At 29.2% G+C, this 13,739-nt stretch overlaps 1 protein-coding gene across 2 annotated transcripts in view; it reads left to right on the top strand.

Annotated features, from left to right (window-relative positions):
* LOC123271248 (pyrokinin-1 receptor-like) overlaps positions 1 to 13,739 on the top strand; it is a 58,322-nt gene that overhangs the window by 1,627 nt on the left and 42,956 nt on the right. Inside the window, exon 1 of one of the 2 annotated variants that reach the window (XM_044737518.1) lies at positions 8,435 to 9,531. The exons of the other annotated variant lie outside the window; for it this stretch is intronic. Within the exon in view, the coding sequence (XP_044593453.1) occupies positions 8,697 to 9,531 (835 nt within the window). The 5' untranslated portion in view covers positions 8,435 to 8,696. Of the gene's footprint in view, positions 1 to 8,434; positions 9,532 to 13,739 lie in introns of those variants that run through there. 2 annotated transcript variants of the gene reach the window in all.

Genomic DNA, 13,739 nt, shown 5'->3' with positions numbered 1-13,739 from the left:
AATGATACCAACCCCATGAAAATTGGTTTATTCATTTAAAATTAATTGCAGTTTGAAAATTAAAAGAATGGTGTTTTGTTGGACTCGGAGAGCTCAAAATAACACATAAATTATATTTTTAAGCTCGGAGAGCTCAAAAACGGCATAAGTGCAATTTTAAGCGTTTAGGTATGGAATTAGTGGAAAGTTGTAGGGATGGCCTTCAAGGTCGATCGTTTTCCTAATTTTTTTGTGTATATTACCACTTAACTCTATCTTTTTGTTCAGCACCCCAAAGACAAGTTCGAACATTTTCCAAGGTCAAGTTCTTGAATATGTTGTTATAAATTTACATCCATAATCTTTATTTAAAACTTGCTGTAATATAAAAGATTAAATATTCAATGGTCGATAAAAATTGAATAAAATAGAGATTATCGATAAATTAATGATGTAAGCTTTATCTATATAACCAAGAGAATAAAGAAAATTCTGTCTTCGGTGTATTTATATGATGAAACAAGTTTTTTAAAGTTAACTTTAGTATAATTAGGAAGGTCTTGACCTCAATTTGTACTGTTTAAAAATTTCGTATGATTTTCAGCAATAGTTAATTTATTATTGTGTTTTCGGAGTAGTTTTAAAAAGATTCAAATTTTGCGCAGAACAAAATTTATTTATTTTTTTTTTTTCAGTACATGTGAATGTATGGTTATATATCTAATATTAATCTATATAATTAAAAAAATTAAGAAAATTTTGTGAAGGGCATATTTTTATTCTAAAAAGAATTATGATTGCACGTCTCATAGCGCAAAGCAGTTGAGGTAGTGCTTTACTCTCGACACGTCAAGGTCAAGCAATTTTGAGGTCTTCAAATGCTTCTATCACAACTATATTGTACTTGTGCGATTATATAAGTAAACATACATCGATAAAATCCTCTAATTAATCAATCATATAGTTTCTAAGAATCTTTTTATATTGCTACTTTGAAAAAAAGCTGTCGAAAAAATTTTTGCGTGGACGTCCAAATGTCTGTACGCTAATTTTGTATGTACTCACGATAACTTCAGAAAAAATTAATGTATTGAGACCAAGCTTTTTTTATTAGTTCCGAAATTCGATGAACTGGTGCCCTATTTCATATCAATCCCGACTAGAAATTATCCCCAAGCATACATTGGAACCCAATTGGCTATTGATGGGGTAAGCCCAATAGGGTTATCCCTATTGTGATACGATTGGGACCATGTCGGGTAAGCCCAACGTTAAAATAAAAAAATCTGGAAAACGGTTGACCCTAAAGGCCATCCCTGCAATTTCCCGCTAATTTCATATCGAAGCGTTTAAAGTTGCACTTTTATGACGTTTTTGAGTTATTAGAGCTCAAAAATATAATTTATACGTTATTTCGACCTCTCCAAGCTCATAGAGCTAGCTATTCTAAGCTTTTGAGTTCTTTGAGCTCAAAAGTCTAATAGGAGTTTAATAAAACTAGGAAAACAGTTGACCCTAAAGGCCATCCCTGCAACTTCCCGCTTATTCCATACTTGAGCGCTCAAAATTGCACTAATTACAATTTTGAGCTCTTCGAGCTCGAAAATCTGATAGGAGTTTAATAAAACACTATTTTTTGAAGTTTCAAATCGGAATAACTTTCGAATTAATGAACCGATTTCCACGCGGTTGGCAGCATTCGACGTAGTTTTTTAGGCCTCGTTGAAAAGCTTTAAGTTTAAATTGATCAAACGAGGAATTTTGAAGTAATTAAAAAAAAAACACTTTTTTTGGTTTTATTTTGACAACGATAACTCACGAAAGAATCAACTGATTTTGACCAAGCTGGCGGCGATCGACGTTGTTTTTTGATGTCGAGAGCTAATTTGTTTTTGGAATAGATCGGTAGAGCCGTTTAAAAGTTATTAAAAAAAACCACATTTCAAAAAATTTTTTTGTAGTTTTTTTTAGATTTCTCAAAATCTACCGGTTTGAATCGTTCCAAAGTGTATTCAAAATCTAAGTTTGGTCAAGCCCTTTCGAATGGCACTATTCGCGAAGAAATCGGTCAATCTGTTCAAAAGTTATGAGGGTCACATTAAGTATTTATGTACCTTGGGGGAGCCACGTGCAAATACAGTCGAGGTGATAAATATTTTCAACAGGGATAGTATGAGGCTGAGGCCCGAGAGGACCGAGTCATTGTGTACTTCAATTTTTTTTAAAAGTTCTAGTAGATAGATTTTAGGAATTTCATAAAAAGTGAAATATTTCGTAACCACGCACACTAAATACGTTCCAAAATTATTTCTTTTAATTTTTAAATTTACAACAAAATTTTTTTTAATTTCCGAAAATCATATACCACCATATCGGTTACTTGGATTTTTAATTTTTTATTTTATATCTTTTTGTAAAGAAATAAAATTTTTTTTTCTTAATAATCTTATGAACGTGGACTTGGCGCGATTTTTTTACAGTGAAACTGTTTTTGCTCGGATATTGTTTTCTTAGATAATAAACAAGTGTTATGAGACATGCATTTATGAATTTTCCAAACTTAAGTTGAATTTGACATTATCGAAAAAATCTTAATTTGAATTTGTGCCTTATTTTCACAATTTTATATATTTTTTGGTGATAGCCAATGTTTTTATGTTAAATATTTGGAAGAATTTTGAATTATTAAGATGTTAATATATGATGTTAATTAATAAGGTGTTAATGTCAAAGCGCCGAGATTTCGTGCTTCAGTTTTTCAAAATTTGATTTTGATTATTAGTGTAGATGGATAGGAATTTTAAATAAATTACACTCGATGTTTGGGACAACAGGAAGAAATTTATTGTCCCAGAGGAGGCAAAATCTGATGGTCAGATAAAAAACCTCCTCGATGATAATTACAAGAAATAAATGTGTGTGAATGTGTAATTGTTGTTTAGTCAGGGTAGGACCTGAGCTATTGTTATTTCGTCAGGATAGAACCTGAGCTATTGTTATTTCGTCAGGATAGGGCCTGAGCTATTGTTATTTCGTCAGGATAGGGCCTGAGCTATAAGAATAACAAACTATCTCTTGGTGAGATAGTTTAATGCGTATTGCCAAATGTAGGCGAATACTGATGACTCTTCTGGAGAGTGCTGTTAAATTATATGTGTGTGAGAGAGAAACGATCAAGGCCAAGGAGGCACGATCAAAACCACGGGTCGTCAATACCCAAAAGAGTGATAGAGAGCTCGGATGTATGGCGTTAGTCCGGATTACGTGTAATTTCTATAAAATTGCGTTTTACCGAAAATAATTGAATTCATGAATATGATTTGAATGATAATAAATAAAATGATGTTAAACGATGTGATTTTTGAGAATGTCTCAATTGTACTGTATGATGCGTAATATGCGAAAGCGATTGCGTGAAAATTACTACTGATTCAAGGGCCTCAGAGCAACTGGTGGTACTGGCCACCGCACGAGCAAATTCGGTTTTTCCTATACGGCCCCGATCGGCGCTATACCGTTCTGCGCATCCGCCGCAACTTGTCGCCTACGATGTTTCCCGAAATTGTTTGAGAAAATTCTCGTTGAAGCTAGAGCTAATATATAGATATAGTCATCTGATTTCGTACGCCCACGCTCTCTCTCAACAGATATAGATGTAATTGTATAGTACAATACATGCATGACTCTATTCTGCACACACACACGTTTATGGTCTATCGTATAGGTACGACTCGATTCGACATATATCATAAAAATTCGCATACAAATAGTAAATTATTCAAGTAAAAATGCTTCAATTCTGGTTCTGGATTACGATCTGACAGACGTCATTTCTCGTACAATTTTTTTTCCCCTGTATTTTCATTACGATTAAAAACATCGATAAGTCATTAAACGAAATTCCTGTTATTTAGAGTTGGTAACTCTCGACATTCATATAGTGACTGCGAGTTGGTAGTTGTGTAGGATTTAAATTTAATCGGAACTTTGTACTTGAAAGTTTTTGGCTGTACTTATGAATCAGCTATATAAATGTGTTTGTTCAATTGAAACAAAATAACTCATAAATTAGCTTGTTTTTCTACTAAATTTTCTATGTAAAGTATAATTATGTTTTTTACAAAAAAAATTTCAAAATATTGAAATAATTTTTAAAAGAATTTAATTTATACAATAATCAAATTAACAAACTCAACCATAATTAAAATATGATCCATAACCCTGACAGTTCCTGCACGAAATTTATCGCAGTTTATCAGATACTACACTGAAAAAAATAACCGGTAGAGGTTACCGATTTTTTTTCGGTAGCAGCTACCGATTTCTAATCAATAACCTCTACCGATTTACATTTACCGAAGAAATAGTTTTTGGGGCCTATAACTAAAGTATAAATGACATGTAAACATGATTTTCATGTGACAGCAACATGATTTTCATGTGGTAGTAACATAATTTTCATGTGGCAGGCAATCCTTTATACATTGATGTAACGTTTTCATTGATGTCGCTTTTTGTTGCTATTGCAACCACTTTGGCAAAGATTACCATCATGGGAACGGTTTGATATTATTAATTGAAATTTGTAAAAATATTGATTGATGAAATTTTCGATGACAAACATTTTGTCCGAAACGTACTCAAACGACATGTCTCAATGAGAGTAACATCAGGATGAGTTTATATTTTTAAAAATGTCAATAATTAAGAAATGACGTTGTATTTTGTCCACTAATGATATTGTTAACGATATAAGCTTATCCTGGTGTTACACTTATCGAGACCTTTAATTTGAGTACCCACATCAATTTTTCATATATTTATATATATCATGTATATATATATATGAAAAATATATCAAAAATGCATGTGGGTACTCAAATGAAAGCTCTTGATGAGTGTAACATCGGGATGAGATTATATCTTAAAAAATATCAATAATTAAGAAATGACATTGTATCTTGTGAAATATTAACATTTTTAAAGATATAAGCTCATCCCGATGTTACACTTATCGAGACCTTTCATTTGAATGTCCACATGAATTTTTTTTATATTTTATATATTTTACAAATATGAAAAATATCATACATATGAAATGTATAAAAAAAATCGTGTGTGTACTCAAATGAAAGGTCTCAGTGAGAGTAACATCAGGATGAGTTTATACTTCAAAAAATATCAATTATTAAGAAATGACGTTGTATTTTGTCCACTTATGATATTTTTAATAATAAAAGCTCATTCTGGCATTACACTTATCGAGACCTTTAATTTAAATACTCACATGAAATTTTTATATATTTTATATATTTCATAAATATGAGTAATATCGTATATATAAAATCCTTTATTAAAAACTTAAAAAGCTTATATGAGCAAGATCACGTCAACTGGACCCCCTATTTTCCACTTGATCATGGAAATTAAGTTCATGTATCTTTTTTATAAGTACATACCAAGATAAAATGATCCGCGAAACGATTTTTAAAAATTTCGATTTTAACAATAATTTTTTTTACAATGAAAATTTTAGGTACTTTTGATTAAAAAATGGATTGTAAATCAACCGTTAAAGTTAAATTAATGGGGCTTGAAGGATTTGTTCTTAAAATGTTTATATTTTAATAAAATATTAATAACTAAAAATTATTTGTTTATTATCATATTGTTAATTAACTTTTAAATTAACAAATGAAAATTTCACTGACTTCTCGGTGAAAAAATGAAGTTTTTTTTTATCGGTTACATGCGTTATTTATTAAAGTTTAAGATTTCAGAAAAAAATTTCACTGCTCGCGATTTGTTTAAGCAATATAAATTTATTTATCACAGCGCGCTGAGCGCCAGGCGCTGTCAGAATACCGCGCCGTCGAACGTCAGACTATGTTACAGCTTCGATTAATTATAATTAAAAATAACAATTAAAAATATAACTATCAAACAAATTTTATTATTATTATGATCAATATTATGACTAATAAAATAATTAAATTCTCTATTATTAAAGAAAAATAGAAAAAACGAACTAGTAATAAATATTAAATTTTGTAGACATTTGTTAACTTTATTTTTTTTTTTTTTTTAAACTTGGTTAATAAAAACTTTTTTATCTTCCAACACATTATTATATTATTAATCTTTATATATATTTATATATATATTTTCTCTCTGCGTGTGTTTGTCACTGAACTTTTTCTAAACGGCTGGACCAATTTTAATGAAACTTTTTGTGTGTCTTTAGGTGGATTCGAAAATGGTTTAGATTCACAATTCAGTCCACGGAAAAATGTTTATTCAATTAAATTTTTATTTATAAATTGTTCTTGATCTTGGAATGTTTTACATTGGATCTGACAGACAGTATCGAATATTCATTTGAGAAAAAAAATTATAATCGAAATTCAAAAAAATTTTGTGTAATTGTGTTAAAATCAATCAGTTGCTAATTGAAATATGTCATTATAATAACGTTTTAATAATAATTTTCATCAAAACGGTCCAAACTGTAACAGCTCATTCAAATAAACTTGAAATTTTTTAATTTAAGACGTGTGTACAAGAAAACGTCTGTCTGGTCCGCTAGTAATAATATAGTAATATATTACTATATTATTAATAATAATATAATAATGTTTCAGAAGATAAAAAAGTTTTTATTAACCAAGTTTTAAAAAAAAATAAAATAAAGTTAACAAATGTCTACAAAATTTAATATTTAATACTAGTTCGTTTTTTCTATTTTTCTTTAATAATAGAGAATTTACTTATTTTATTAGTCATAATATTGATCATAATAATAATAAAATTTGTTTGATAATTATATTTTTAATTGTTATTTTTAATTATAATTAATCGAAGCTGTAGCATAGTCTGACGTTCGACGGCGCGGTATTCTAACAGCGCCTGGCGCTCGGCGCGCTGTGATAAATAAATTTATATTGTTTAAACAAATCGCGAGCAGTGAAATTTTTTTCTGAAATCTTAAACTTTAATAAATAACGCATATAACCGATAAAAAAAAACTTCATTCTTTCACCGAGAAGTCAGTGAAATTTTCATTTGTTAACTTAAAAGTTAATTAACAATTTGATAATAAACAAATAATTTTTAGTTATTAATATTTTATTAAAATACAAACATTTTAAAAACAAATCCTTCAAGTCCCATTAATTTGACTTTAACGGTTGATTTACAATCCATTTTTTAATTAAAAGTACCTAAAATTTTCATTGTAAAAAAAATTATTGTTAAAATCGAAATTTTTAAAAATCGTTTCGGGGATCATTTTATCTTGGTATATACTTATAAAAAAAATACATGAATTTAATTTTCATAATCAAGTGGAAAATAGGGGGTCCAGTTGACGTGATCTTGCTCATATGTTAAAAATATCATCAGTAGACAAAATACATCGTAATTTCCTAATTATTGAAATTTTTAAAGATATAAGCTCATCCTGATGTTACGCTCATCGAGACCTATCATTTGAATACGCTTCTGTCAAAAAGTTTATCATCGAAAATTTAATTAATCAATATTTTTACAAATTTTATTCATTATTATCTAACCGTTGCCATAGTAATCATTGCCAAAGTGGTTGGCAAAGCAATGAAAAGCGGCAACTATGAAAACGTTACATCAACTTTTTAATAAAGAATTGCCTGCCACATGAAAATTATGTTACTGCCACATGAAAATCATGTTGCTGTCACATGAAAATCATGTTGACATGTCATTTATGCTTCAGTAATGAGCCCCAAAAAATATATCTTCGGTAAATGTAAATCTGTAGAGCTTACCGATTTTTCGGTAGAGACAACCGATTAAAATCGGTAGCTGCTATCGAAAAAAAATCGGTAACCTCTACCGAAAAAAAATCGGTAACCTCTACCGATTACCAATCGGTAACCTCTACCGATTACCAATCGGTAGCCTCTACCGATTATTTTTTTCAGTGTAAATATCCCTATAATGAGATACTCGAAACATTATACAAAACAATTTTAAATGATTCTAACTAAATAAATTATAATTTAAAAAAAATCCCAGTCTGTCTTTCACTCCTTCTATTATCAAGCACCGAAAATTCTGGGTATTCATAACTCATTTCTACCATCTAAATTTTATCACAAATTTCCATACAAATCTGACTTGCCTCTTAAAACAATCCAACCGTTCCTATAGCAACATACGAAATAAAGTACCAATCAATTACTTCTATATTATAAAAATTAAACCCATTTCGTCCTTCACCTTCACACGTATTTCCTTCATCAGAACTTGCAAAACCAGCAGCTCTTTGTATATTTACCGATTCTGTAAATTCTCTTCCTTTTTTTTTTTTCCTGTATCATACGTTATGTATCATACAATATACATATATTCGGCTGATAATATTCTCCGCCGGCGCAGAATGCTATTCCCCACTATCGTAACTTAGCCGTCGACGCTGACTGACCGTTAGTAATCATCCTCAGTCTTGGTTTGTCTTCTTTTCGCGCAGGTCTTCTTCTTAACCGACGTCCTGAAAAATCGCGAACTTAATCAGTAATTACAAAACGTTGCAATTTTTAATAAACTGTTTTTGCTCCCTAAAATCAAAAAAAAAAAATTAAACAAATGAAAATGCTTCTGTACAAAATAAACAAAAGACTTGTATCAGAAAATTTCAATCCCTAAGAATAAAAATTAAGTGACAAAAAAAAAGTAAAAGAATGGAGACGACAACGGAATCGTTTTTTCACAATTTGACCGAAGAAGTATCTTCAACATTTCCACCGATTTCGACGATAGACGCGGTATCTCAAACTTTGGTATCACGCCGCGATTCACTTTATATCGTAGTACCAGTAACGATAATATATTTGGTGATATTCATTGCCGGAATCATCGGAAATGTGAGCACATGTATCGTGATTTATCGGATCAAGTCAATGCACACTGCGACAAATTATTACTTGTTCAGTTTGGCAGTTTCGGATCTTGTGTTTCTGATTTTCGGACTGCCTCCCGAAATTTACCTAGTGTGGTCCAAGTACCCTTACATTTTTGGGGAATGGTTTTGTATTGTTCGCGGGCTAGTTGCAGAATGTTCAACATACGCGAGTGTCTTAACAATCACGGCTTTTACTATCGAACGATACATCGCAATTTGCCACCCCTTTTTATCTCATACGATGTCCAAGTTGTCGCGTGTTGTCAAAATGATCCTGATGATTTGGGTGGTCGCGATTTGCTTTGCGTTGCCTTTAGCTCTGCAGTATGGAGTTATCGAAGCTACGCATATCAGTCCTGATATGGTTATTTGCACACTGAAAAACCCCTACCTTCAGCACTCGTTTGAGCTTGCGACTCTTCTGTTTTTCATCATACCAATGATTCTTATCACAATTCTTTACTCGATGATTGGGCTAAAGCTCAGGAAATCGAGGATGATGAAGAAAAGGAACATTAGAAATCAGGGAACGCGCAGTGCTCAGGAGAGCAGAAAGTCTAAGTGGGATAATCGCAACACTGGAAAATCTTCTAGGCGGGTTGTTAAAATGCTTGGTAAGTCAATTTTTCAGTTTTTAAAAAGTTCAATTAGTTGAATTTTTAAAAATCTAATTAAGAAAAATCATTGATTATTTGATACAGGAATGAAAATTTTTTTTTTAGATTTAGTTTCGAAAAAAAAACAGTCATAAATATTACGAACCAGATTTTTTTTTTTCCATTAAAAAATTTATTTTTCTTTGGAGGAAAAATTAAACTAACTTAAGATAATTTTTTTTCTCTGGGAGAATTTTCTATTACAATAACTTCCCGATTTTCGAAAATTTTTAATTTTCTTAGCGGGAAGTTCATAAAAAAAATGTTTATTAACGTAATAAAATTTTCTAAAGTATCAAAAAAAAAAAAATTGTTTACTTGACCCAAGAAAATTTTCAAGGGGTCTTGGTTCAAAAAAACTTTACTTCAGCCAAAAGAATTTTTATTCTCCTTAATAATTCCTTGAGTTAAGAAAATTAGTCCTCTAAGGAACAATTTTTTTCTCTATGTCCGAAAAATCATTCTTTTTAACAAAATAAGTCTGTGCACGCATAAAAATGATTTTGTTGAAATAACAACAGACGGGATAACTGAAAAATATGTTCCGGTAACAAATGAGTCTAGTTATAGCAACAAATCCATTAGTTGCATTAAAAAAATGTTTCAAGTTGTACTAACAAACCAGTTTGTTAAATCACAAAATTAATGTGTTGCTCTGACAAAATCATTTTGTTGCTATCACAAAATGACTTTGTTGCTGTTACAAAGTGAGTTTTTTGCTGAAACACTAATTTGTTGCCAAAATATTTTCCAAATCAGCTATAGCTGATTATAACATATTTTTAAATGTATTCTTATAAAATTTACTGTAATAAATTTATTTGTTATTCCAACAAATTCTCATTGTTATTCTTAAAAATTCTTTTTATTACTTCAACAAATTGTCTTTATAACTCTAACAAATTTTCTTTGTTATTTTAATAGAATAATTTTGCTGTTTCAACAAAAAAATTTGTTATACTAACTAAAGTACTTTGTCGAATCAACTTAATGATTTTGCTATAGTAACAAAACTGTTTTGTTGTTATAACATATCAATAACTTTTTATAACCTAAATTTTGTTATTTTAGCATGTAATTTGTTATCTCTATCTTAACAAATTCATTTGTTATCACAACATATCTAAACAAAATTTTTTTCTGCGTGTGTAAAACCTCTAAAACCTGTCGAATTGCAAAGGACATTTCTGCTATATTTCATAAAATTGGCTATTTTCGTATTATTAATTTTTTTTTTTATTCTAACCGTTTTATGATTGGTAGTAATCTCATTTATTGTAACACTAGAGTCGCTGGACGAATTAAAAAATTTTTAATTAGGTGTGTTATAAGTTATGATATTATAATTTAATTATTTTTCTGCTGGTCTAGTCAATTTGCAATTATATTTATTTAATAAAAATAAAATTTAATTAATTAACAAAGTTTATTCCAACACCAAGCTTTACTTAAGAAAAAATTTAACCACTTTAAAGTATTTTTACTTTATAATTTCATAGCACATCTAATTACTCGACAAAAAGTAATAAGTAACATTTTTTCATTTAAATTTCATTAAAAATTCTTTTGAAAACAAAAAGGATATTGCACCCAAAAAATTCATAATCTTTTGCGGTTAATTAATTCTCGTATTTTTTATATAAATATTTTTCCGCAAAAAAGTTTCCAAGGAGTTCGTCATGTTCGGAAAAATTAGTCTTTGCCCTTAAAAAGTAGTAGATTTCTTGACATGTCATTAAAAGTTATTATCGTCATTCGGGGTAGCTCAAGCTGAAAAAAAAAATATCTAGCAATTTTTCTCTTCACCCTTAATCAGCAAGCGGTTTACAGTCTACAGATACTTGATATATTTATTATAAAAAACCGGAACATAATTTCAAAGCTAGGGTCAAGTTTCTTGTAAGGGATAGTTACTTTGATTTATAACTTTTTCTACACAGTTAATTTTTATTTTTCTTCAGAACATTAGCTCTAAAATATTTTGTCTTTCTGTTATAAATTATAGGGTAGTTTATCCCAAGTACGTCAATGAACTTGTCAGTAAAACAAGGTTGACGGTGTACTTTCCGTTAGTTTATAGGGAACTCATACTACCTTTACTCATACAATCGGAATTAAAGAGAAGTATAAGGGATGGATATTCTCTACTCACTAAGTAACCTAGTACTTTGAGGTACACGGAAAGAACAATAACCCACTGTAAGATAAAAGCCCCAATATATGATCATGTACCAGTATATGATCACTCCATGTATTTGTATACCTATATTTGTGAATATAGATATACAAATACATGGAGTGATCATATACTGGTACGCGATCATCTATTGGGGCTTTTATCTTACATCCTCGTATAGTATACTCCGTGGTATTTGTAGTTAAAAAAAATTTCAGACTATAGTCAATATCCTTCAAAGTATACTAAATTATTTTTGGACTGTACTCAGTGAAGTCTCCGATTTAATCGATTAATTTTTCTGGTTATATCGCGTAAAACTTCACGGGATATAATCTGAAAAATTATTTCGTGTAAATTAAATTATACTCTGTTGAAATTTGGATTATGCCCACGGTGACTCTAATATTATGTATTTTAAATATTAGGTTAGTCAAATATTGTTTTAAATAATTATTACATACATCAAAAACATTTAAGGAGCATTAAAGCACAATTTTTCCGATAATTTGGGGTTAAAAAATTTTTTTTTCTTTTCTTAGACTTTTCGAACTTAAAAATGTTAGGCTAAGAAAAAAATATTTTTATATATCAAAATATATAAATAGTCACACACTCATATAATTCACTGATTATATTTTAATTGATGTCCAATATGCTGATTGACTATAACTCACAAATTATAAACAGCACTTTACGCGCAGGCTCTAGAAAAAAAAATTGGCGGAGTCACCGTGGGCATAATCCAAATTTCAACAGAGTATAATTTAATTTACACGAAATAATTTTTCAGATTATATCCCGTGAAGTTTTACGCGATATAACAAGAAAAATTAATCGATTAAATCGGAGACTTCACTGAGTACAGTCCAAAAATAATTTAGTATACTTTGAAGGATATTGACTATAGTCTGAAATTTTTTTTCACTACAAATACCACGGAGTATACTATACAAGGATGTACAGTGGGTTATTGTTCTTTCCGTGTAGAGGAAATGACAGAACTTTGACATCACATCGCGTGTTTGGGTGTTATTTTTTTTTTAATATTCGAAATGTATCAACTCACAAGATTTCCAAATCGTATGTAATAATCTTTGTGAAGCTTAGATGGATGTATAGCTCTTTATATACCTCCACCGTTGATCTATGACTAAATAAGTTACATTTTTATTGATCATACATTAGTTCAATATAAGATTCATTTTATTAAAATACTATTCTAAATTTACAATAAATTTTAATACAATCAATTTTTTAAGAAAAATATTAAATTAAAAAAAAATTTTTATTTGAAATTTTGCGTTGAAAGTTTTGTTTGTAAAAAACTTTTACATTACCAAAATTTGTTACGTAACGAATAAAAAAAATAAATCATTCAATTCGACTTTTGATTCTTATTCCTTTATTCTCGTATGAAATTTAGAATAAATTTATTATGAGAATTATATTTTATAATAAATTCAAATTTAATCTAAAATGCATCGTGGCTCGAAAATTTTATTTTTGATCATAACAATTAACTTATCATGATCAAAGATACAAATGTTGTTCTTGCGGGATATTATTTCTTGAAAATTAACACGCTTAACCTCTTTTTTATGGATGTTATAAGCAACCGTTTTAAGATTTTTAATTGGAATCTTAATTTGTTGCTTTTTTATTGATCGACTTATATAAAGCTCTTATTAAAAAAGATGTTGATAATAACTTAATGGATATTAAATTAATTTGTTTTATTAGCTTGACTTGCATGTATGTATTTGAGTGTTTATTTCAATGAAAAACAGTATATATTATCCTTCTTTTCATGAAATAGAGTATTACAATTCCATTATTCCAAAAAATTTTGATAAATTGGATTTAAAAAAATAAAAAATGCGCTTTTATGTAAAACCTAACTAAAAAGTAGAAAGAATTTTGAACTATTTGTAATTAGTTTGAAATAAAACTAGTTATGAAAAAGAAAATAATTATTTAATGATATCAT

The sequence above is a fragment of the Cotesia glomerata genome, linkage group LG9, assembly GCF_020080835.1.
Source record: "Cotesia glomerata isolate CgM1 linkage group LG9, MPM_Cglom_v2.3, whole genome shotgun sequence".
Lineage (NCBI taxonomy): Eukaryota > Metazoa > Arthropoda > Insecta > Hymenoptera > Braconidae > Cotesia > Cotesia glomerata.
This window is presented reverse-complemented; position numbering and strand designations above follow the sequence as displayed.